General features: G+C 40.1%; 1 protein-coding gene across 1 annotated transcript in view; it reads right to left on the reverse strand.

Moving 5' to 3' along the window:
- The window catches only part of TMPRSS15 (transmembrane serine protease 15), a 615,681-nt gene that overhangs the window by 462,219 nt on the left and 125,706 nt on the right, over positions 1-27,756 (reverse strand). Inside the window, exon 6 of the mRNA XM_073617070.1 lies at positions 5,494-5,613. Within this exon, the coding sequence (XP_073473171.1) occupies positions 5,494-5,613 (120 nt within the window). The remainder of the gene's footprint in view (positions 1-5,493; positions 5,614-27,756) is intronic.

A 27,756-nucleotide genomic window follows, 5' to 3' on the forward strand; every position in this document is an offset into this window, starting at 1 on the left:
AAAGAAATTAAGAAAACGAATGCAGCACCACATCAAAGAATTGGTAGGCTTCAATATAATACATTCTTGGTTTTGGGTTTTCTACCACTGTAATAGTAATAGGAAGGCCACACAGAATTTCTTTGGTGTAATGATTTTCCTAGAGCTTTGTAATATTATTATGTTTATCTAAAAAAGAAAAAATCTGCGCTAGGTGTGCCAAAAAAATGTGACCAAAAACTGTGAATGAAGATTAAATTTTAAATTAAATTGAATATCCTGCAGCTAAACACTATAACCCTGATAGGGGGCACAAAACAAAATACATATACAAACAGTGCAGCGCTGGAAGACTACCACAACAGTAGACAAATAAAGTTTTCACAAAAACATTAGTGCTATTAACCGTGCTCATAAATATTCCACTAATTATCAAATAGGGATCAGTGGGTATTAAATGCAAATTCCAATGTCTTAAAGACGTGCTTAATTATAATATAGTGTCCATGAAAAACATATGTGATTATTCCGCTGGGTAAATCCGTGACATCCACCATTGACAGAAACCGTCACCACAGAGAAAGATGGAGGCTTACCAGACAGCCCTTGTAAGACAGCATATGATATCCTCCCCTTATGGCTGTTGTCCTCCCTGTAGATGGTTCCTGTTTGTGAGCGCTGTGTTGGTGGTTTCCAAATCGAGCCTCAGCAAAGCGAGGAGGGGAGAGGGGAAATCCCCTCTCAGCGATGGTTAAAATCCAAAAAAGAAGGGGAAGAAGAAACTCCAATAGTGTAAAAAGTTTAACTTCTTTTTATTAGTTAAATCGCCAACAAGCATCCATATATAAAAGTTCCTTGCAAGGAGTTTAAAAACAGCTCCAATGAATCAGAAAGTCCGCGCATGCGCAGTCCGTGCGTGCGTGTCTACCCTATGAATATTATTATGTACATTTTGCTCATAAAATCCTGAATCTAAGTTCATGCCTGTTTTTCAAAAGTAAAAAGAAAAAATTTATTAGGATGTAGTGCTGGAAATGAAAGTTCGTGTATTACTGTTGGGGATAGCTGGCACTTGGAGTGAATACAATTTTGTGCAGTCTGTGACCAATTGATCTTATGCTGCGTGGACATTTTGCCACTTTAACAAACCCACTTCTTCCTGGATCATGCAATATGTTTTCATGTCCCCATGAAATCCGATTTAGAAAGGCAGTAAATGGATTTGTAATATAATAAATTACATTGCAATCACTGGTGTAAATATAGGACTTGGCAGTGCTTTTCCCGCTGATCAGGGAAAAAAAAAAGGGTTTCTTACAAGGAAAAGAATATAGATCTATGCTTCCATGTTTCTGATGAAATTGCACCAGCTATCCAAGTTTGTTGCATTTATGTCCCTGTTCTATATTTTCATGCTTAGACCTATTTTTATTATTTTTTTTTTTACGATAAACAATTTGTAAGGTCTATTTTCTGAAGACAGTATTATGCGAAAAACCAGATTCTCATTTTATTAGAATTTCTTGCTGTTTGCTATATGATTCATGTTCCTGTTTTTTTCTTAGTTATATTTAATCATCCCATAGTTCAATACTTTGCCATGTATGGTTGATCTCTCCCAAGATACATTCTCTATACCTTGGCATACCTTGGATTGTTTAATGCAATGGTGGCTATGATTATTGAGCTTTTCCAGTTTTTAATTCAGCTAAAACTATTTTATTTGGAGAGGTCAAGCACCTATAATATTTACTATCAGAGTTACAAGCAGTGGGTGACTGCCATGTTTTCCTATGCCCCTGGTTTGTGATGCATCTCCTGCAGCCCCTTGTCTGCCCAAAGAGACAACTGGACTCTGTCCACCACATATGCCATGTGTTTGATTTTGTATGGTAATGTACAGTATTTGTATAGGAGTACTTATATTGTCTTTTCTCTTTATTGTATTTATTACATAATTATAATACCCTCCTGTCCTTAGGAAGCGGCATAGCCACAAAACACATTGACAAATGAAGACGGGACTCTTTACTATCACATAGATGTGGAGATATTGGGAAGACTAACTTGGTCTGACTGACGTCATGCCAAAGTGTTTTCTCATCTTATGGGTAGCTCTGTTCTTTCTATACTGTGGATGAAATTCTATATGTTTTACTAAAATGCTTTTAATGATTATGTAAATAAATATATGTTTTTAATAGTATATATATATATATATATATATATATATATATATATATATATATAAAACTGTCTCATTAGGTATCTGCAAATTCTAGATTCTTTCAGGACCAGCTTGTGTTTTTTTTTAAAGTGGAGATATTGAAATTAGGAACCCTTAAGGGGCTATATTATAATCCTCAGTCCTTGAACTTGTGGGGATGCTTAAGGGTATAAATTTAATGCAGGTATTTAAAGGAAAGTCATGATTTATTTACATTTTTTTTGATGTATATGTTTTAAACTATTTACTATATCTATTTATTTTTCAATATATACTGTATATATCTACCTATTTCTATCTATCTATCTATCTATCTATCTATCTATCTATCTATCTATCTATCTATCTATCTATCTATCTATCGATAGAAAGATATATACCTATATCTCTCTATCTCTCTATTTATCTATCTATACACACACACATACACACAGTATATATATATATATATATATATATATATATATATATATATATAAATGTATATATATCACATCATTCTATTTTTGATAATAGAACAAAAAAAGAAAATATATGCAAAACAACTTAAAGTGGAGTTCCATCCAAAAGTGGAACTTCCGCTTATTTGTTTCCTCCCCCCCTCCGGTGCCACAATTGGCACCTTTTGGGGGGGGGGGCAGGATACGTGTCTTTGACAGGTATCCTGTTCCCACTTCCGGGAACCTCAGCTGTGGATATTGATGTCACGGCTCGGCTCCCTCCCCTTCCCCCTGTCGCCGTGCCAGTGGAAAAGAGGAGCGGGGCCTGGCGCATGCACAGTAGGGTTCCCGGTGTAAAGCCGTAAGGCTACACTGTACACCTTACCCGCAATGGCGGTGGCAGCACCCAACAGTTGATGGAAACATCAGCTGCAGGGCCGACATTGCTGGACTCCAGGACAGGTAAGTGTCCTATTATTAAAAGCCAGCAGCTGCAGTATGTATAGCTGCTGGTTTTTAATTTTTGCAGCGGTGGGCGGACCTCCACTTTAACGTCCTTGTAATTCATACTTCTAGTTTGGAAGAATTGACCTTAGTACAGGTACACTTCAAATGTGTAGCTAAGTTACATTTCTGTTCAGTTCTGAAAGAAATAACATTGCATACTGCATATTTTAAACTGTACATCTCAACTACTACTTATAGCACATTAAATTCATTCATTTGTGCGTTTCAGACATAACTAAGTAGAAACATTAGTCTCAGTGAAAGTGTTTTAAACAAGGTTATTTTAGAGTATAAAATGATGGCAGAAAAAAGCTAGAGTAAATGTATCATCTACAAAATATGTATGTATTCAGTTTTTAAATGTTAACAATGTAATAATAGGTTATTTCTTTTAAAGCTATACAGAAATGAATATTTTATCTTTGCTTTAGAAGCAAGATAGACTACCCAAGGCAGATTTATGCTTGGATGGTCTTATTCTGTAGGGTTATTTTTTCTTGAAAATTCAGCAACTACAGTATATAGGTTAAGTATATGCAGCGCTAGAAGCATCAAATTATAAAATAAGAGTCCATAGTGTTAAAACAGAGTCTTTGTTCAGGGGAAATACTGGAACCACCCATGGTGCAGACAGAGCTACAATAAGGTGAACATGATATTATCCTCCACCGAACATCAACACACCTCTTACCAAAGAAAACGGACCACTGAATTACAGGTGGTCAAACTAACATGATATGTCCACAGCGCCACGGAACCACTTCAATTGGATCATAGAAGGCTGGATCTTGTAGTCCCACTAAATGGTAATTCATAGGTACATGCATAGGACACAAGAAAGCAACTCCTCATGGTGTAGTATTTAAAACCAAGGTAAATGTATTTCTTATAAAAAGCCAGGGAACTCACATTTTGAGAGATAAAAAACAGACATATCAAAAGTTGCAATTCGTCATGGATAGCAGATGTTTCCAACCACAAAGATGGCCGCAGTCATCATGTTACAGTGGCGTGACGTCCCTACGCAGCATTTCGTCCAATAGGAACATCATCAGGGTACTCAAAATGTGAGTACCCCCCTGGCTTTGTATAAGGAATAAATGTTGTTCTTGTAGGACATGAATATGATCCAAGTTCTGGATATCCCTGGAGACTGTAATGTCCAATTTGTGTTCTATAGCTTCCATTCCGGCGCCACTCAATGCATTATGTTATGATGTTAGGACTTCTTTTTATGTATATGGTCTGTCCTATGCCATTGTATGTTTGTTATTGATGTATGTCTATACGGCATCATCTATTATTTAGATAAATTTAATAAACATACATATATTTTACAATTGACTCTATTTTTAGTCTTACTGTTTATGCCTCATCTAAAGTCCCAACCTTTTTTTCTTGTAAATGTTTTGGTTGTTGTAAGTCACTAAGGATCAGCAACATTTTAATTTTAATTTAATGTAAAATGGATATATCGCTTTTCTATGCTCTATTTAAAGACAAACACATTTTTTGTAAGTCAGATGCCATTAAAAATGGGAGTTAGATCTCAACCAACAGGTTTCTAATGCTCAATGGATTGTCGCATTCTGATCTTTGTATTTAGCATCACGCAATGCCAATCACTGGGAGTTGCATCAAAAAATATCTATATCTATCGTATCTAGATGGTACTACACACCTCTATGCATATCCAAAATTTCCTCCACCAGTTCACCTATGTGCTGCGGGCAGGTGGGCTCTCTGTACCATATACTCTGGGCCTGCAAGTGTTTAACCAGTTTTTAGCATAAGATATCTATAATAATCTCTGAAATTATCTGAATACTGTAACGTATTAACCCTGCCTTAGCATTATTAAAATAAAATCATACAATTATTATTACCCATTTTCTTTTGGCAGCCAGAACTATTCTTGTCAGACACTGGAAATCTCTTTTAGCACCTAACCCTTTGGAAGTCCTCTCCCAGGTCAGAACTAACTTATCTTGTGACAAAACCCTTGTCTGAACAAATGCTCGACATTCGTGAAGATTGGCAACACTGGATAGAGTAGAGTTCGGGTCAAAAAGCGAAACATGACCCAGTGGCATTTTAGTCATACCAATATATTGGTTTGTGTTATGATTTGTAAATTTGAAATGGCTGTCTACGTTATTTCAATTCTGTTGTTTCTTTTCTCTATCTTGTATTTACCATGCTGTACTTGGTACATATGCTTTTAAGCATCTGTATATGCAATGTACTTATTTAAAACTTTCAATAACAATCTTCAGAATGTTAAAAAAAAATGTTGAATGATCAAAAGAATATTGACGGAATTCATCATGTTGACCCTACCGCATGTATTGGTAGATTCATCAGAACCGTCTGGACAGTTTGGTATCCCATCACAAAACAGGGATTGTTGTATGCACGTAACACCATCGCTGCACAACTTCTCATTGGGGGGACATGGGCCTGTAAAACAAAAATAAATTTATACATGACTTACAGTTGTATTATTATTCTTGTGGACACCAACATATTCAAAGGAGATCTGTATAGCTTTGGAAATTTCTGAAGAAAGAGACACAGTATAAATTAAGAGCCTATGTTAGAGCATGTCCACAAAAGTCAATCAGATAGTGTCACCCAGGAACCACTGCAGTTGTGCTAAGGTCACGCAAAGTACACATTGTTATGTGAATTGTAGTAGAAATTAACTCCTGCCCTCTCTATCTTGTCTGGAAGGTTTGGACAGATAACAAGGTCAGGCTATTGTTACAATATGTGAACAAATATTAATATTCTATGGTGTAGCACTGCCAAACCTGTGTACTGGTGTGGATGTTAAAACACATGAATGTGTAAACCAAAATGAATGCTTAAAGATACACATAAAAATAAATTTATACAATCCAATTTCCAATAAGGTGCTCAGTAAATGTCCAGAAAAAAAATATTCAGTCTATGAAGAAATTGCGTCAGTGAATTGATGATAATACCCATCCTTGACAATATTTTAACTCGCTCCAATGTGACCAGTATGGGGATCTTACTATATTAAACACCACATGCTCCCAGAACTCTCACCTTCATTTTGGAGAATATTTACATCAAGGGGAACTTCTGCCTCTGTCCACAGGGTGGACAGATGAGTACCTCCACGAATAGTGGGTATAGTCCCTTTAAATATTCATGTGGCCAAAATGCATAGCTCTTTTTTTCTTGCAGTCTTCTAGCAAGTAAAGTCATCACAGGTTTGGCAGCGCTACACCACAGATTAATAATATTTGTTCACTTTATGATTTATGGAAACACAAAATGGTATATTAGCAGCAACTTATTTTCCTTTTTAACCCTGAGTCTTATGTATCAGGGTTCATATACTATAAGGACTACTTATAAGGTAAACTTAGTTCTAAAACAAATCCAAATAAAATTCCCAGCTCAACTCGCCAGCCAGCCTGCTACCAACCAAATTAATGGTTTGTGTTAAAAACAGGGGTTTAGTTAGCACACATTTGCAAGTACATGTGTAAGTTGCGGAGGCCGCGACAAGGCACCCCAATATTATCTGCAGTCCTAACTCTATACATTTTTGAGAGCCTTCGTAATAGAAACACATGCATTATAATGGATAGGCAGAGGGCAGTTGAGCCTGGAAGGAGCCCACCCCTCCTTAAAGGCACAGGGGTGCACTGGACACCCAGCATATAGCACAATTACAGCAAAGCTGTCCAGTGCATGTCCTCACCAGTATTCCAATAGTACAAACAAATGGCCACTGCCCCCACCTATAACTGGCCTTCGCAGCAAGGAGCACATGGAAAGGCAACGCATGTAAAACAAAACCAAAGAAAATTCTCAGCGGAACTTGCCAATTAAATTAACATGTCTAACAGTTTGCGTTAAAAACAGGAGTTTAGTTAGAAAACTAAGTTGAACTTAGCTATTTTATATTTCACTCACCAAGTAGTATATATATATATATATATATATATATATATATATATATTCCAAAAACAAGGGATTGCTGCACAAACCATATTTATTTTGAAATCTTCAAAAGGACATCACCACGACATCCATAAAATCAGGCATACATAATAAACGTTTTCGGAAATCTTTTCTATGTCGAAGCCTGTGGGAGGGCTTGATTGCTAAGCACGACCATCTGAGACTGTAGTGCACCTCACCCTTCTTAATAGATAGATAGATAGATAGATAGATAGATAGATAGATAGATAGATAGATAGATAGATAGATAGATAGATAGATAGATGTCTATCCATATATACTTTTTTGTGGTTTTCATCACATTCTTTATGGTAGCACATATTACAATACTCTAATGCAGCGTACACACGATCGCACATTCCGACAACAAAATACATGTTTTTTTTTCCGAAGGATGTTGGCTCAAACTTGTCTTGCATACACATGGTCACACAAATGTTGTCAGAAATTCCGAACGTCAAGAACGCGGTGACGTACAACACGTACGACGAGCCAAGAAAAATGAAGTTCAATAGCCAGTGTGGCTCTTCTGCTTGATTCCGAGCCCGCGTGGAATTTTGTGCGTCGGAATTGTCTACACACGATCGGAATTTCCGACAACGGATTTTGTTGTTGAAAAATTTGAGATCCAGATCTCAAATTTTGTTTGTCAGAAATTCTGACGGAAAATGTCCTATGGAGCCTACATACGGTCGGAATTTCTGACATCAAGCTCCCATCGAACATTTGTTGTCAGAAATTCCGACTGTGTGTACTCGCCATTATTGTTACAATGTGCTTATAACCTTGGGTCTAGTGTTCGGCCAAGAGGTACTTTGACATGATGGAAACCATGGGGATGTGTGTGTTTCTTGACCAGTGGTTTGCATATATACATAACGAATACTATCTAATTTATGTACTGTCTTCAACCAGTCTTGTGCAAACACTACTTGATGTAACATCGCCATTTTTTTGAGATATGCACTCCTCAGAAACTAAATGATGTTTGTCAGCTACAGCTATGGCTTTAATTAAATTGCTTCTTAGGTCTTCCTATTTCTTGATCAATGCGTCATTTGTTTCCTAAGAATATATAAAAACAGACTGAACTTGGAATAAAACAGAAATATTCTCTTCACTGATCTTGATGTCAGCGTCATAAATTTCTCATGAAATTGCATTCACAGGCTTCTTATTCCCTAAAGACAACAGGACTTTTTGCATGCCAAAAAAAAAAAAAAAAGAAAAAAAATGACCTGACATAGCCACAGCAACAAACCTCAGTCCCTAGTATCATGGATAAGAACAAAAAAGGAGGAAAATAAGTGAGACTTTGAATGAGGTGTGCTACTGCAGAAAAAAACACATATGCCTACCCTCTGCCCTTACAGCGTCAGTATGACGTTGGCGGGCACCCATCCTGGATCTTGGGTATAAAGCAGCCGATCCTGGCTGGGTGGATCTCTCTGCAACCCTATACCAATGAGGAGACACCACATCTCTTCTCTGGTTCTCACATTCTCAACACATATCAGTAGGACAGAGGCATTTCTACTTCATTCACTCACATATTCATTTAATCTATGTTTTTTTTTTTTTTTTTTGGTGGCACTTTATCAGTATATTAAGATTTATATACATCATTATTTATTTACATATTTTTTTTCACCCAGTCAACATATACATATTCATTGTTTCATTTTTCACATTTTTTTCTAGATCGATGCGATTTTTGATTCTAAACCATCCTATCTCCCATGGTTTGCATTGTGGCCACCTGGCCTGGTCTCTGGCTGCTCCCTTTGTCCATCCCAGGCTCAGCTCTGGTCCTGACATTGTGTTGTGGGGATCCCCTCTTTCACCATCGCATACACCCCCTATCCATGCATGAGCTGATAGACTATTCTCGTATTGAACTGTGAGTACTAGACAATGTATACTACATTTAGGGAGGCTTATATTCCCCCCCTTCTCTCTCCTTTGGTTGAGAGATACATTTAGTAATATATTTATTTATTTTTTCTGTACTTTCAGTGTAGTCCTGCATCCATACTCCTGATGAGTGAATACTCATAGAGTATACAATTTTGGGTTGCCAAGACAGTTCAGCTCATACTCTAAACATTCAATATGTAATTATGTGTCTATATATATGTATATGACTATATTATATCAGTTCATATGTACATTTGGTAAATGTGTATTTATTTATTACCATCTCATTCTATATGGTTGTATTTGCATTTGTAAACCAAGCCATGCAGCTCTAGACCCAAGTAACTGCGTTAGACAAAATAAAGGTTTTATCACATATATACATTCCATACACTTGTTTTTTTCAGCAGTAGCACACCTCATTCAAAGTCCCGCTTACAGTATTTTCCTTTTTTTGTACTGTTTTCATGCCATTGCATGCCATTGCTTGCAACCAGACCTAGAAGTCTTTTTGCAGTGCTTCTGGGCCTATTCTGGGCATTTTCCAGTTTTTCTTTGGCAAGGGCAGTCCACGCTCTGCAGGTTTTTTAAGGGGAGATTTGGCTTTTTGCATGATCCATGACATAGAGAGGGCAAAGGGGACAGCATTTCACTGGGTGAGCTGACTAGTGGCCTTTATGGCCAGCTCAGCATAGCGATATACCAAACTGCAATCAAAAATATAAAGTGGGCAGATAATTTGTTTTTACTCTACTGCACTTTCAAATTGTGTTACAAAACTGAGCAAGCCATGAGCAAGCCATGTGCATTACACTGTTTGAATGTGACGTTCATGAAATGACCCTTAAACCTCTAATCTTTAACAACAGAACAAAAACTGAACTTTTCTGCAGTAAAGTGTTTAGTCTATACAGAACAAAATATCTAGACCTTGCGAAATATTGCTTTTATCTAAAAAAAATCTATTGTGAGCATCTACAGAGTTTTTAAACAATGGTACAGTGACTCTTTGAAGTACTGAAGGAGCATAACAACATCCTGGGATGAAAAGATATCATAACAGAACCCATCTCCACTATTTATGTAATCTTCAACAACATAATCATTATATTGAACCAAACAAAGCATACAATTATAATAAAGACATGCATCATTTTCAGTCATTACAGAAAAAGAGTTTGAGTATTTGCTCCATCGTCAAATAATTGCATGAAAAAACACAATTCTGAAAAAAAACACTTCAAATTAAAAAAAAAAAAAAAAAAGATGAATTAACAAAGCATTCCATTTTTCTACATAATTTATTACACTTGACGGTTATGATGCTGTTGTGTTTGCATGGCTTTAATGATTGTGTTTACTTATTACTAAACTGTTGTTTTTATTGCAATATAAAAATGTACACTCAGACATACACAACACAGATACCTTGAATTACTACAGAGTGGAGCATGTTCACTTTGAAAGTAAATTATAACTTAACATTATTTTTTTTCTTTAGAAAGAGAATGTTTCTCTTATTTTAGTAAATGTGGTATAACAGCTGACTTCAATCATCCAATCAAGTGCAAACAAAAATCCTGTTTTGTGTAATTTTCCTGGCACCTGATTGGTTATTCTTTGCCAAAAGATGTTCAACTTTGTTTCACCTCATTTGCTAAGATAAATAAAACTTACTTTATAAGTGAGCATGCAACGTTACCAGGGCTTACATTCTGCTTGCTGGGAATTTGACCAAGTGGAGAGATAAAAAGCAGGAGATTAAAATAGGAGTTTTCTAAACTCGTTTATGGCAATATGGATGTGGATTCAAAAAGGTAGGGTTGAATTACCCCTGATGCTAGAAGTGGAAGGAATTCTCTTTAGAGCACATTGTACTGCATTTTTTTTACTTCTCTGTTCATATAGTCAAAACCAGCTGGTAAGCATACATCTATCCTTGGTGGTGGTGACATCGCGTGGTCCCTTTTGAAAGTTTTAGTGTTGTACAGTTTGAGCCTCCCTATTTACAGTGGATTTGACTTCTCACATGGACTTTATTATTCGTGGTGGACTCACTTTCTTTTTCATGTAAAATTTACCAGTGTGACATACATTTATTTATTTTGTTCATTTTTGTTTTTGCACATATGATCCCATAGATTCTATTAGCGCAATGGATATATTCTACTAATGATACCAGGGCATGTAACAAACAAGCTCACCCATATTGAGTCAATGGTTTGCCAGGGTGAATGATATACAGATTATGGAGAACCTAACCTCTGCTCTTAGTAAAAATCCCTCTCTACTGTAAGACTCCAAATTTTGCCCTTAACACTCAGTACTTCACCCAAATGTTCAACAAGTAGCTGCTTGACTTTAAAGCAGACTCTTAAACCATTCCAACTTCCCTCAATGGTTGGCCCTTAAAACTTCCCCCTGTTCCATATAAATAGAAATGTTGGTTTCGTCTAAACTCTCTACCACATATGATGACATCCCTTCAGGGGCTATAAGGCACAGAAGGAATTGCAAAATATATGAAGCATTTTTACTCAACATTTTTCTCATAAATTTGCATAACTATATGTGTTAACAATGCTATCTATTTCAGCCATAACAACTGTATTATTTGTATAGAACATTTAATTAAAGATTAAATGAAAAAAAAGTGAACATGCTCTACTTCTTTAGTAAATCAACCTTAATGTCTCTATGTATTGGCACCTATACAGCATTCACATATGGAGTAGCTGTACTGATGAAACAATCCTTTTTTTTTTTTTTACAAAATCACCATACGTTAATAAAAGACCACTAACCCTTTAAAAACTGATAACAAGCACTGCAACTAGCAAGCCTTGCTCTGCTAGGAAAGACTTGCTGACTGGTAAGACAGTGCCAAGAACATCTGTCCAGTCACAGAAGGAATGTTTGTGTATTCAGAAGAAACTCTAAAAGTTTTTGAATAGACTTGATTTTTTTTTTTTAATAGACTTGATTTATAGTATAGAAAGTGAAGAAGGAACTGAAAAAAAAAAACCTGTGGAAAAAAATGTATTGTCTGCTAAAAGTATGTGAATATAAATCTCCATTGAAATCACAACGTTTTTCCACTTTTTACTTTTACTGTACAATGCAGCTGTTTGTTAGGATTTTAACAGCTTTTTACTTGGAATCTAATTTGCACGCCCCTTTTCTCTTCATGGAATTCCACGTTCTGTTCTCGCACTCCAGCTCTCTATGCTGGCATGGATAAATAATGGCCACCCCCATTGCAAGCAACCTCATGCAGACATGTAATGCGGAGAAAAAGAGGCCAGGTTTTCAAATTCTAAAGTGTACTGGGCAGTCTGATCGAGCCTATTGGACTGCACAGTCATTTTTAGACACCCAGCACACTCTTTTCACATGCCGGGTGTAGTAAAAATAGGTTAGCTAAGCTGTATCCCCCCCCCCCCTTCGGACGCCCACCCACTCAAATGCTAACGTTATAGTCTGACAGGGCTGTGCACATGCTGCAGCCGCAAAGTAAAGCATTTTTAACTTGGTCCGCAGAACTTGACAGACGGCGCCGCCTGCCAAATTCCCCACAAGCCAAAATGCTTTTTCAAAGAGCGATAAAAATTGCTGCCTGTCTGAAAGAAGCCTAACAAGAAAGTGAGGGTAAAGCTATAAAAATGGAGGTTGTTAGTTAAAAATTCTGTCTAAGAATTTCTGTTTCTGTGACTTGGGCTTTAAGCTACAACACCAGACAGCATACAAAATGAATCAGTGAACTGCAAATCATTTCCAATAAACTCCAACATAACTGACCTAAAGTAAAAAAAGCCCAAAGCTTATCTTGACACAATGATCTGTAGAATGTATAGGGCTAGATTTTCATCACTGCAGCCTGTAGGCAGGTAACTTTTGGCAACAGATGCAACACCTCTCTACAAGGATCCCCTCTTTTATACAGAACATGTTCTTGTTTTATTAGTATTTTATCAATATGTGTAAATAAACCTTTTAGGCAATGACTGTGATTCTAATGACTGGCCAAGAATTGGACACAAGAGCTACATTTTTTCTCTACCTCCTATAGGCACTAAAAGTGAAGGTCATCTGTTGTTAGATTTATTTTCTCTCCATTAATTAAAGCTTCAATGCTCATTTATCCTAGGGGGATTAACAGAGAGGAATACTTAGCTTATCCCTCACCTTCTGTGGTAGCCATAACTTTCCTTGGATCCCACATCAGATTGTGGGTAAGACCACTAGTCTTGAAATTTACCCAAAGGCTTTGAGAGGGGGTGGTCACATGACCAGCAAAGAGAACCATCTTCATGGATCATCTGGAGAGGAAAAGGCTCTGGAAGCATGGAATATGGCAAGTAATTCTAACTACTTGTGCCTCGTTGACTAAATGGGCATTGAAACATTACTTTGGGAAGTCAGGGGTGTAGCTAACAAAAGGGGAATTGTTATTAGCTAACTTAAAAAAAAGGGAGCTGCCATCACTGGCCTCCTTGTACAATAAATTTCTGTCTAGTTGTCCCTGTATATTATATTAATCCAGGACTAGCATGCAGATTAGGAAACCAGAGTGAATCAGGAGCTCCTGATTTGCATACTACTTTGTCAGAAAGTATTGAAGCCACTGGATCAGCATAACACAAAGGCAACCAAGGCAACCAGCATTCTTAAAAGAGTAGGTCAGTTATGGTCTCCTACATATTTTTTTTTCATTAAATGTTTATTTTAAAGAGTTTCTATCATCATTGAAATAGATAAGATTGGGCATTGTTTAATCTAACAAAGAGTTGTAGAAAGGAATCACTATTTTTCAGTTACTTGATCATGAAAATGTAATCTTTCACCAGAGCATCTGTATAACCTTCCATTGAAAAGACTGAACAAAAATTCAGCAGAATGAATAAATGCAAGGGTGTTAAAAGGAAAATTCCACAAGCATACATGTAGCAGGTACTTGAAACAGAAGTACCGAGCAACACCTACAATACTGACCTTTAGCAAATATGTTAACAAATTGTATTCAGTTTTTCACTACACAGTACTTTTAAGTTACATTAGGGTGGAAACTAATATAAAACTTAGAGAAAGATGGAAACCTGGGTTAAACATCCAGTAACCTTGGCTAACTTACTTCTTATTAATTATACAAAAACCTGAATGCCAGAATTATTTGATACAGCCTTGCCTTAGCTGCCCACATCTCAGGGTGAAATCTATCAAAAGCTTAGGAAGCTTAGACAATATTCAAAAGGGACCTGTTCTATTTATAGTGTCAAGACTTCAAATGTGTCTAAAATTCAAGCAAAAAAAAAATGTTCTAAAGCTTACATTTATATACAGGCAAAAAGGAGTTACAGAGAAAAGCAGCAAAAAGAGCCACAATAAGCAAAAAAAAAGAGAGAAATGTAATATTTTTCAGTTGTTAAAATCTGCATTCCTTTCACATTCAGCGACCATTTTAAAATAATTTTTACAGCATGACAAGGAAGGCCAAATTATTATATCTTAGTTCAATACTTTACTTTTTTGACATTTATTTTGGATTATGCTGACATAAGAAATGTCAGTTTATATTGCTACTTGGTAGACCAAACTGCCACAGTAGTCATTTTAAAATATCTTTACAAATATACATATTTCTAGCTATATAAACTATGATTTTATATGGCTATATATTTATCTATACATAGATTTAGCTTCTGCATGTCTTTTAAAGAATTTAACGTTCTTAGTTTCTTCTGCTCAGCACCGTGCGTATATTTTGCTTTTATGAGACGCTTTTATATTTTGCATCATATTAGCGAGACCAGAAGAGACAGAAAGTATGCAATGATTATATGAAGCTTTCATAAAGATTTTTAACACAGAACAGCAATGTTCTTTTCCCACATTGCTAAACCATATGTTCTCTAAACAGTAACATTTTAAGGCAACGGTAGATTCAGGTCAGGTTTTCTACTCCAAATTTTTTTGAGAAGTAGGTGGCCAAAGCTTTCAAAAACCTGTTCACACACGTATGAGCAAAGCTGTGAGGTATACAGGATCACGCTGAACCTCCATATCATGTTAGCAACTGTGCAACCATGGTCTAGGATCCAAAAAGGATATATATACTATATTAGCAAAAGTATTGGGGCACATTCCTTTACACACACATGAACTTTAATGGCATCCCAGTCTTAGTCCATAGGGTTCAACATTGAGTTGGCTCACCCTTTGCAGCTATAACAGCTTCAACTCTTGTGGGAAGGCTGTCCACAAGGTTTAGGAATGTGTCTATGGGAATGTTTTGACCATTCTTCCAGAAGCACATTTCTGATGTAGACGAGAAGGTCTGGCTCACAGTCTTTGCTCTAATTCATCCCAAAGGAGTTTTATCAGGGTTGAGGTCAGGACTCTGGGCGGGCCAGTCAAGTTCCTCCACCCCAAACTCGCTCATCCATATCTTTATGGACCTTGTCGTGCACTGGTCCAAATCATTTGGTGGATGGGGGGATTACGGTGTGGGTTTTTTTTTTCAGGGGTTGGGTTTGTCCACTTAGTTCCAGTGAAGGAAACTCTTAAGGTGTCAGCATACCAAGACATTTTGGTAAATTTCATGCTCCCAACTTTGTGGGAACAGTTTGGGGATGGCCCTTTGCTGTTTCAACATGACTGCGCACCAGTGCACAAACAAGGTCCATAAACACATGGATGAGTGAGTTTGGGGTGGAGGAACTTGACTGGCCTGCACAGAGTCCTGACCTCAACCCGATAGAACACCTTTATGAAGAATTAGAATGGAGACTATGAGCCAGGCCTTCTTGTCCACATCAGTGCCTGACCTCAAAAATGCGCTTCTGGAACAATAGTCAAACATTCCCATAGACACATCCCTAAACCTTGTAGACTGCCTTCCTAGAAGAGTTAAAGCTGTTATAGCTGCAAAGGATGGGCCAACTCAATATTGAACCCTACGGACTAAAACTGGTTCAAGTTAAAGTTCATGTGCGTGTAAAGGCAGGTGTCCCAATACTTTTGGTAATATAGTGTATCTCAATTTGAAGAGCAGCATGGGTACTTACAGGTACATGTTACTGTAAAAACATTTTAGACTGGGGTAAAAGAATGCTCGGTACACAGTGTCTGCTCAGGTTCACAGCCATTAACAGGCTAAGCAGCCACCAGAGAGTAATTTAGGCAGTGCCGTTTATGAACAGCATTGCAGAAATATGTGCCCACCACTTTGCTATTAAAGACGTATGGCAGTAGGTAAGTGGTTAATCATGATGGTAGAAGTTGAAAAAACATATACAGCCTGGGTGTCATGGAGCATGATTTTTTTTTAATAATTTTTGTATTGTGCTTGTGAAGTGTTCTTGAAGCTATTGCAATGTTTTGGTGAATTATTGCTATCTTTGAATAAGATTTCCTCACAGGAGGTCTTCCGGTAGAATGTAAAGGACTGGAAGGGGGCAGCCGAGTGTCCTAAGATGATGCGGAGAAAGGCAAGTGTCTAGACATTTTATTCATTTAATCCCGGTAACTATTCAGAGGAATATTATGTTTTACTATCATCAGCTAAATGTTTATTACTATATATGTTTTTTTTTAGACCTGGAATCTCAATCTTTTGTGATGCCTTGATACAGGGTTGAGAATGCATGAGGGTTGATTCAGTAGGGACTGAATTAAAAACAGGTATATAAATGCAAAGCATCACTAATAGTGGTTGTTCAGGCATTCATCCAAATTAATTACTTTTTTTCTGGTTCAAAGGAGCCAAATGTCATATATAGTAGCAGTATTTTTACCACTACTAAATATGACAGCTTACCTTCTGTCAGTAGTTATTAAGGCAATCAGTGACGTCACCTGGTGCCATTTTTTTAATGACTAGGAATCGGGGGGGAAAGCATGGACATGCCTGAGCAAATATAGCAACATGCTATATTACCTTTGTGAAGGGAGGGGCAGCGGGGGGATGTACTCATATTACCGTATATACTCGAGTATAAGCCATCCCGAATATAAGCCGAGACACCTAATTTTACCACAAAAACTGGGAAAATGTATTCACTCGAGTATAAGCCTAGGGTGGGAAATGCAGCAGCTACTGGTAAATTTTCAGGATGCGATTCGGCACGGACAACACAGAAGCTCCCGGCGTCTCTGTGCCCATCAATGCAGCCTAACTGCCCATCATTGTAGCCTTACCGTGCCCATCAGTCTAGCCTCACTGTGCCCATCACCGCAGCCTCACCATGCCCATCATTGCAGCCTTACCATGCCCATCATTGTAGCCTTTCTGTGCCCATCACCGCAGCCTCACCATGGCCATCATTGCAGCCTTACCATGCCTATCATTGTAGCCTCACTGTGCCCATCACCACAGCCTCACCATGCCCATCATTGCAGCCTTACCATGCCCATTGTTGTAGCCTCACTGTGCCCAACGCTGCAGCCTCACCATGCCCATCATTGCAGCCTTACCGTACCCATCATTGTAGCCACACTGTGCCCATCACCACAGCCTCACCATGCCCATCATTGCAGCCTTACCGTGCCCATCATTCTAGCCTCACTGTGCCCATCACCGCAGCCTCACCATGCCCATCATTGCAGCCTTACCATGCCCATCATTGTAGCCTTACTGTGCCCATCACCGCAGCCTCACCATGGCCATCATGGCAGCCTTACCTTGCCCATCATTGTAGCCTCACTGTGCCCATCACCGCAGCCTCACCATGCCCATCATTGTAGTCTCACGCCCATCATTGCCGCCTCATTGTGCCCATCATTGCCGCCTCAATGTGCCCCTTATTGCAGCCTCACTAGTAGGGACTGTGCTCATTCATGCAGTCTCAGCAGCAGTCGGTACCTGTATTGCACAGCGGGCATCTCCCGCTGTGTCTCGGAGCTCAGCTTGAAGTGTTCGGCCACGCTGTGACAAAAGTCCCACCCTCCTCCTAGACCAGCTCGTATGATAGACACAGTGTTCTGTCTATCACACAAGCTGGTCTAGGAGGAGGGCGGGACTTTTGTCACAGTGCAGCTGAAAATTTCAGAGTCAGCTCCGAGACACAGCGGTCTCCTGCTGTGTAAAGAAGTTAGAGAGGGGAGCGCTGCAGCCACAGTTCAATGCAGCCCCAGGACAAGCAGCCCAATGCCCGGTATCCCTGCCCTCACTCGAGTATAAGCCAGGGGGGGTTTCAGCATAAAAATGTGCTGAAAAACTCAGCTTATACTCGGGTACATACGGTACTTTGACTGATTATTTGATAAGGCTCCTCTGCTTTTGGCACTATTTCTCTCATTCGATCAAAAAAAGGCTTTACTTGCTTAAGTGTTCGACAGCAAGAAAAGTAGGGGAAACTTTTTTGGTGCCCATTGCTGTAGTATTTAGATGTGGTGGTGTTTTTTTTTTTTTTTGTCTAGCCTTTAATTAAAACGCTACACTAATCCAGTGGGGCATACAGAGTCCAGCGTAAGTGTGGCCAACAATACAGAAGTAATGAAATATGAGTGGTGTATCCGCGCAATGGAACAGAAAATTAAAAAAGTGGAGAAAATGGAAAAAAAATGGAAAAAAATGGAAACAATGGAAGAAATCGCATAAAGGACTGCTGCCTCCACAGATGTGATTTCCACCTAGGTGGAAAAAACAGAAGATAAGTGAAGGGTTAGTGTGTGGGTGTGGCGCTGTCCTAATTTATAGAAATACTTGGTAAATTGCGTGTAGCCAAATCCCATATGTAAAGTCGCATAAACCAAAATTGCAAATAAAAAATTCAACGAAAATAAAACCAAACATAAAACAGCAAAGTGACCCCCTTTGGAGTGTGTAGGTGTAACGTTGTCCTAGTGGAGAAAAAAGTGGAGAAAATGAAAAAAAATGGAAACAATGGAAGAAATCGCATAAAGGACTGCTGCCTCCACAAATGTGATTTCCACCAAGGTGGAAAAAACAGAAGGTAAGTGAAGGGTTAGTGTGTGGGTGTGGCACAGTCCTAATTCATAGAAATACTTGGTAAATCGTGTGTAGCCAAATCCCATATGTAAAGTCGCATATAAAGTATAAACCAAAATTGCAAATAAAAAATTCAACGAAAATAAAACCAAACATAAAACAGCAAAGTGACCCCCTTTGGAGTGTGTAGGTGTAACATTGTCCTAGTTTAAAAAATACTTTGTAAATCGTGTGTAGCCAGATCCCACATGTAAAATCGGATGTAAATTATAAACAAAATATAAACAAAATCGCATATAGCAAATATAATGGCTAGGTTGGCCCTCTTTGAATTGGGGGAGGGGGAAGGGGAACAGGGGATGAATTTAAAAAATGACTTTAGCCAAAGCTATTCCATCCGCATAAAAACCCCATATAGTGATTGACAAACATAACATTGCTGAATAATTACATAGGTTAAATCGTGACTAGTGCTCAGTGCAGTTTAAGTGAAAAACTTGACATCTTTGTAAAACAAGGCAGGTATTTGTATTAATCTTGGTGACCAGGTGCTCGTGTCTTGTGATCATGCGGACACTCACCAGCTTCTTTAACCCCTGCGGGGGTAATGCGCAGTCACAGTGTATGCCACTGTGCGGCAATCCACAGGCTGTTTCTGGGTCACGGTGACGTTTTAGGCATAAGAGAAGAAAGAGGAGATTCCATAGCGTAAAACCATAAAACACTCTTTATTGAACGCAGATGACAGAATGGTACTCACATTTAAGCATATAATATATAATATAATAGGCAACCAAATATCATCAAAACAGGAGAGCGTCAGATTTAAGTTGGTGATCCTCTGGGAGATGATGCAAAAGCGTCAGAATAGGCCACGCCCTACGCGTTTCATCATAGGGACGTTACACCTACACACTCCAAAGGGGGTCACTTTGCTGTTTTATGTTTGGTTTTATTTTCATTGAATTTTTTATTTGCAATTTTGGTTTATGCGACTTTACATATGGGATTTGGCTACACACAATTTACCAAGTATTTCTATAAATTAGGACAGCGCCACACCCACACACTAACCCTTCAACAATACAGAAGCCCTTGTGCAGTATAAACATGATGGGGGAGATTTACTAAAACTGGTGCACACAGAATCAAGTACAGCTGTACATAGTAACCAATCAGCTTCTAGGTTTTAAGGCTTCATTCTCACGAGGCGGATCCATTGCCATGGAGTCCGCCTCTGTCCACCAGCTCAGCGGGAGATCTCTCCATTGATCTCCACTGAGCCGGTGGATGACAGGTCCTTCTCCTGCTCACTGAGCGGGGAGGGGCTTGTTGAGCATCGCTGGTTGCTATGGAGAGATCGGACGAAAACGGGCAATATGTCCATTTTCATCAGATCTCACCCAATCCGATCCGCCAGGGGCGGATGCGAACGTAGGGCCATCCGTCGGATTTTAGCGGATCAGATCGGTCGGATGTCAGCGGACATGTCACCGCTGACATCCGTCGCTCCAGAGACAAGCATGGAGCGCCTGTTCAGATCCGCCGACAAAACTCACAGGCAGACCTGAACGGTCCGACAGTGTAAAAGGGGCCTATAAAATAAATTGAACAAAGCAAACTTAGAAGCTGATTGGTTACTATGCACAGCTGCACCAGATTCTATTTGCACCAGTTTTAGCAAATCTCCCTCCACATTATTATCTTTTTATTAAGAACGGACGGGCATATTATGATAGATTGGTGTTGGCCACAGAAGAAATTCATCTTGGAGTTTCATTGCCTCTACTTTATATATACATTACATAACAAGATAGTGATACATAACATGCCATAAAATGTGAGATAAAATTCCTTTTGGCTATGAAGTATATTTAAAAATGTACTTAATTAACTTAAAACTTCACTGAACAGGTTTATTATGTTGGATCTAAGTTCTTCAGGCCTGTAACACTTAGTAATTATATGCGATCTATTTCTGCTAAAGTGACCGTATCCAAACTACAATTTTAAAACGTAAAGTAAGTGTTACCCCAACATTTCATATTCCTAATATGTGCCTGCTGTACCATGTACTTGTATGAGAAAGTATCCTGTCCTCTTTGTATTGCTTCCTTTGTGTGAAATCCCTGGTGTTCCTGTTAGTCCCCCTGCTTTACTACTACAAACTGACCATACTAAGCAAGAGAACACACTGTGGTCAGTCCTCTAGCTATGCTGGGAATTCAGCCTGCTCTCCTCCAATAATCAGATTTATCCTGACACGCCCCCGTCTGCACAGTCATTCACTGGGAAGCTCAGTGTGCTGCTGCTTCTCCTCCCTCCAAGCTCTTATGCAGCTGAGAACAGAGGGAATATGACCAGGTCACTAAAAAAGGGGAAAGGGTATTATATATTTTTGTATATCTATTCACAAATGCTTTGCCTTTCATTTCTATTTTAAACAGAATGAATTGTTTTACAAGGTGATCATTTACAATCACTTTCAGGGCTGGTTCACACCGAATGTTTTCCAGTGCGTTTTTAAAACCCATCCAGAATGCATGTACAGTAATAGCCATCTATTTCAATGGCCCCAGCTCACACCAGTATGTTCAATTCCAGTGCTTTCCTAAAAAAATCAAGCATGTTGTAGTTTTTTACAAATCAATAAATGTGCCGGGCTGTACATGACAATCCTAATGTGTGTATATATTAAATCCATGCTCAACAACCAACAATGAACACTGAATAATAATATTGAAAATAATAATCTATATAATACTATGCAAATAATAAATAAAAAATAATAATAACATGCAGTGAAAAAGTGCTAAATAAAGTCCATCAAAATGCAAATAACGTGTCCCACGTGACTTGACTCTTCATGTGAATCCCATTAGATGAAACAATACTGCGATCTTATATAAAGTGCTCCAATAAACCCTGTGCTATCACATACATGCTCCCCCCTATTATGTGTATCCTCACCTCAGAGCATGTGACCCCTCATTTAAGTTGAGTCAGAAAAGGCTTGTGAGCCTCTCCAGGGCTCAGTATGGTGGATCTAGATCCACTGACTCCTGCGCTCTTCCTTATGACAATCTCCCCATCAATGGACAGCATACAAGTGCATGTGGATGTACAAAAATCCAATAGTGCTTATATCATTTAATCATGGATGTTTATTTAAAAAAATCTAAAACAGGGTACTCACATGTACCACATGCCTCCAGCGCACCAGGCTATATCAGGCAGTAATATATAAGAGAACCTCCAAAGCCGCTATCTCCCTGCTGACCACTTACACCTCGTAAGGGTCCGGGCGCCTTCACCATCCTCGCCCCTCCCCTACGCGTGTCGACACAGGGTCATGTGTCTTCCTCATATCCATATATCATTAATATCATGTCTAAATTAATACAACCAGGGGCATCTGGTTTCTGAGACACAGTGAGAGGAACGGATGCAGTTCCAACCGGTGTGATGTCAGAAACCGGAAGCAACAAGGATTTTGTCACTTTCAGTTTGAGTCTTGTGTAAACAAGCCATTACCGGCTTGTACGCACATCAGATCAAACCAATCTTGATTTGATCTGATGCTTTGGAGGGAAGAGGAGAGATCTGGGATCTATTGTACACCATAAAGAGGACCCGTCAGGGATCATGCTATCACAAGGGACGTTGTTCATCCCTTATAATAGCAATAGAAGTGATGAAAAATAAATAAAGAGACATTATAAAAAATTAAAAATGTAAAATAAAATAAAAGAAATAATAATAAAAAAAGTTAAAGCGCCCCCACATGTGAGGCAGCGCCACAAAAATCAGAATGAGAGCAGTAATTCTAGCTCCAGACCTCTTGTGTAACTCTAAACTGGTAACCTTTAAAGGGTTTTAATGCAATGTTTAGGGAGATTTTTTTATCAAAATTGGGTATTATATATTGTTTGTGTGCACTAGAATTCATTACCTAGCTTCCCCCCCCCAAAAAAAAACAATGCGCAAATACTGCGTGAGGTAAAAATTGCAACACCCACCATTTTTTATTGAATATATATATATATATATATATATATATATATATATATATACACTATATTGTCAAAAGTATTGGTGGGACACCTGCCTTTACACTTACATGAACTTTAATGGCATCCCATTCTTAGTCTGTGGGGTTCAATATTGAGTTAGCCCACCCTTTGCAGCTATAAGATCTTCAACTCTTCTGGGAAGGCTGTCCACAAGGTTTGGGAGTGTGTCTACGGGAATATTTTACCATTCTTTCAAAACTGCATCTGTGAGGTCAGGCACTGATGTTGGATGCCTGGCTCGCAGTCTCCACTCTAATTCACCCTAAAGGTGTTCTGTCGGGTTGAGGTCAGGACTCTGTGCAGGCCAGTCAAGTTCCTCCACCCCAAACTCGCTCATCCATGTCTTTATGGAGCTTGCTTTGTGCACTGGTCCAAATCATTTGGTGGAGGGAGGATTATGGTGTGGGGGTTGTTTTTCAAGGGTTGGGCTTAGCTTCTTAGTTCCAGTGAAGGGAACTTTTAAGTCATCAGCATACCAAGACATTTTAGACAATTTCAGGCTCCCAACTTTGTGGGAACAGTTTGGGGATGGCTCCTTCCTATTCCAGCATGACTGCGCACCAGTATACAAAGCAAGGTCCATAAAGACATGGATGAGTGAGTTTGGGGCAGGGCCAGACTGGCCTACCGGGATTGCAGCAAACTTCCCAGTAGGCCGGCAAGGTTGCCTGCCCTGGAACCGCTTTGAGGGCAGCGGCGCCCATAAAAAATATGGCTGCGGCCTGGGCCAACAAGTCAACTGTGCATGCGCCGCCACTGCACGAGAAAGCCTGTACATGCTCAGCCATTTTCGGGCAGGTGGGCGCATGCACAGTGATGTAATGGCACCAGACGGCGACATTTTTAAATGTAAGGCAGAAGTGACACTTGTCTCTGTGAGGTCTCAGTGGTGGCGTGCACCTCATCACAGCCCAGTAAGACCCCTCCGCAGCCTCTGACCATCTCCTGTTATTGCTCTCCTGTACCATGTCCACAACCTCTGACATCTTCTGTACCATGTCCACAGCCTCTGCATCTCCTGTACCATGTCCGCTGCCTCTGAAATCTCCTGTACCATGTAGGCAGCCTCTGACATGTCCTCCTGTACCATGTCTGCAGCCTCTGACATGTCCTTCTCTACCATGTCGGCAGCCTCTGACATGTCCTCCTGTACCATGTCCGCAGCCTCTGACATGTCCTCCTGTACCATGTCCGCAGCCTCTGACATGTCCTCCTGTACCATGTCCGCAGCCTCTGACATGTCCTCCTGTACCATGTCTGCACAACCTATGACCACCTCCTGTAACATGTCCGCACAGCCTATGACCACCTCCTGTACCATGTCCGCACAGCCTATGACCACCTCCTGTACCATGTCCGCACAGCCTATGACCACCTCCTATATCATGTCACTTTTACCACTTTTAACCAGAATTTGCTCATATATATATATATATATATATATATATATTTATGGGTGGAGCCCTATGTCCGATATGGACATAGATAACATTTGTAGTTAACACAAAACTTACCATCGGAAATAGCCTGGAAGTGTGGACTTACCATATGAAATGGACCTGAAAGTGTGCCTTGGTCTGCTGGTCGGTATGCCAGAATAAGGGGGCATACCCTAGTTTAAGAAATGATTATTCTGTAGAGAGAAATGAATGAAATGAATGAATGAAATGAATGCCTTGAAATGGGGATGGGAGGGTGGGTATCGCGCACAGGCAACCGACAAGCATCACAGGTGAGCGGGCTGCTTAAATACCCCCCGGGCTCCTCCCATAAATTCAGGCCACCATACTGGCCTTCCTACTTATGGGTGGAGCCCTATGTCCGATATGGACATAGATAACATTTGTAGTTAACACAAAACTTACCATCGGAAATAGCCTGGAAGTGTGGACTTACCATATGAAATGGACCTGAAAGTGTGCCTTGGTCTGCTGGTCGGTATGCCAGAATAAGGGGGCAAAAACATTCAGGTAGGGGTGTGGTTTTATTAGTTCTGGCATTATTTATTTGAGCAAGTTTGGTGAATGCTCGTGCCGTTTCCACCTAAGGAGTGGGGACGTACCGGGCGAGGTAGGCAGAGTTTCACCTGCTAAGTCTCTTGATGACATGGTCTGGGACCCATTCCGACATGCTGCCAAGGCTGCCCCAAAAGAGTGACTGGAGTGCTGACTGGGGTCGAGGTGTAGGCAGCGTAGAAGAACCCCCAGGTGTTTGATGAACTGGCAGGCACTCGAGGGTTGCCCGAAAAGGTAATAGGGGACTAGAGTTTGAGTGTTCCGGTAGGAGTGACAGTAGGCGGTCGAGTATGGTTACTGGCCACCGGACGTTGTTTACTTTATGGAGATGGATGTCTATCCTGGAGCTTGATTGCTGGGTTTTGGACACTGCAGGGTGGAGGATGAAATGGTGTTGGCAGCGAGCCAACTACACAGAACTTGGCCTGCGGGATAGCTGCGGGTGAACTCGCTGGGCTGCCAGAACCCGTGATAGGCCAAGTAATGGCTGCTTGTATGACCAAACTGGGGAGAATGCCCAATCGCGTACTGGTTAATATAGTAGACATGTCCCAGAAGATGGCAGCCTGGAACGAACATGCAGTGGACATTAACTGGTGTTGCCAAGATAATTACACCAGCGTGCGCAGGAAGGACATCACAGAGCGATGCGGACCTGGCCTCATTAAGAGGCTCGCCTCGGACCGGATGTCGGTGGCAAAGCCACGGCCTGTCCTGTCCAGTCAAGACCCTGGAGTGTATCTGGGGACCATGTACTTGTAAACCGATGATGGCCAAAAATTGCCGCGATGCCTGTGATGGCTGTGGCATCTGACGCTACCTGGGGTGACAAGGGCGACGTAGGTGATAAGACCCTAGAGTTACGGTATAATCATTGATACACCGATCCATGTAGTACGGGACCTTCCGGCATTGATAGGTCCACATTCTTAGGAAAGACTGCAGCTACTTGTTAGTACACACCCGTGTATGGGTGAAGTCTTGGGGAACTAACCTGATACGGGTCAATTTGTCAAGGGGAAGGCTGGCTTGCGTGGTATTCATTAATTCGGAGGAGGTTATTGTAGACCTCGGTTCCGGATTATTGCGTTTTTTGAGACTACAAGCTGAAGGACATAATGGTGTTACCAGCGACTCAAGTTGTGTCTACGTAGTACCTGGCTGCCTGTGCCAGTAAAGTGAATTAGTTAGGCCGTAGAAAACCACAGAGGGCCAGGTAGATGGCTGCTTGTATGACTAGACTGGGGAATGTCTGAGGTTTTGACATGTCCCTGAAGATGGCAGTTGTGATGGGCAATCGTTTGCCGTTTAGCTATGGGCTGATGCTCCTGGACGCCACGTAGAAAGGATCCTACTGTATGAGTCGTGAACACGGATGACTCTCTGGGGTCCTGTGAGGGCAAGAAATGCTGGATGTTGGCTAGGTATAGCCTGATGATGTTATGAGGAGCCAGCTGTGTGTGGTAATACGATACCTGGTGCGGGGTGGAACCTGAAGTCAACTGACCTAAGCGAGAAATGACACAGAAATTGATGAGTGCCTTGTGTAAAATGCCACTGGAGACAAGTGGCCGATTAAGTGCCACTGAAGAATGATGTGTGACTGATTGTGTGCCACTAGAAATGTGTTTGTACTGATTGCAAGAAATCATACTAAGATGCGAGCCCTGCAATGATTGCAAGAGTTGTGCTTAAATACGTGTTTGCCAATTGCCAGGGAGTTTGTGTCAATGGTGATGTGTTAGCCGTGGCTGCGGGAAGTCCGTATTACTGCATGTGCTTGCACAGGCTGCAGGAGTTATACTTGGATGCGTGTCTGTAACGATTATAAAGTTGTGTTTGGATGCATGCTTGCCATGATTGCAAGAAATTATGCTTGGGTGTGTCCCTGCAACATTTTGCAAGAAGTTGTGACTGGATGCGTGCTTGCAATGATTGCAAGAAGTTATGCTAAGATGCGTGTCTTGTAATGATTGTAAGATTTGTGCTTGAATGTGTGCTTGCAACGATTGCAAGGGGGTTTCTGTCGGTGGAGATGTGTTTGTAGTGACTGTGAAAGTTCGTATTGCTGCATGTGCTTGCAAGACTGCAAGAGTTTAAGCTTGGATGCATACTCGCAATGACTGCAAGAAGTTATGCTTGAATGCATGCCTGCAACGTTTGCAAGAAGTTTTATGATTGGATGCGTGTTTGAAATGATTGCAAGAAATTGTGCTTGGATGTGTGTTTGCAACGATTGCAAGACGTTCTGTTGGATGCGTACTTGCAACGATTGCAAGAAGTCATGGGATGTGTGCTTGCAATAATAGCAAGAAGTTATGTTTCGATGTGTGCTTGCAATGAAATGCAAGAAGTTGTGATTGGATGCGTATTGCGACGATTGAAAAAAAAAAAAAAAAAAAGTTAAAACTTGGATGTGCTGTGACTACGAGGGGGTATAGTAGCGAGGCGAAGGTTTCAACGAATCGGGACCATGACTGAGCTTCGAAGGAAGACGGGGTGTGGCCCCCCGCTGACCTGGAGGAAATGACAGATGAGAACCGTTGGAGGGTTTGACTACCTGGTTTGAAAGGTAAATTGTAACATGTTAAAGCGACAGGTGCATGGCATTAAATAAATGAGTGAACTGTTTGTGCCATGACAGAGG

This window comes from Aquarana catesbeiana, linkage group LG02 (genome assembly GCF_042186555.1).
Source record: "Aquarana catesbeiana isolate 2022-GZ linkage group LG02, ASM4218655v1, whole genome shotgun sequence".
Taxonomy (NCBI): Eukaryota; Metazoa; Chordata; class Amphibia; order Anura; family Ranidae; genus Aquarana; species Aquarana catesbeiana.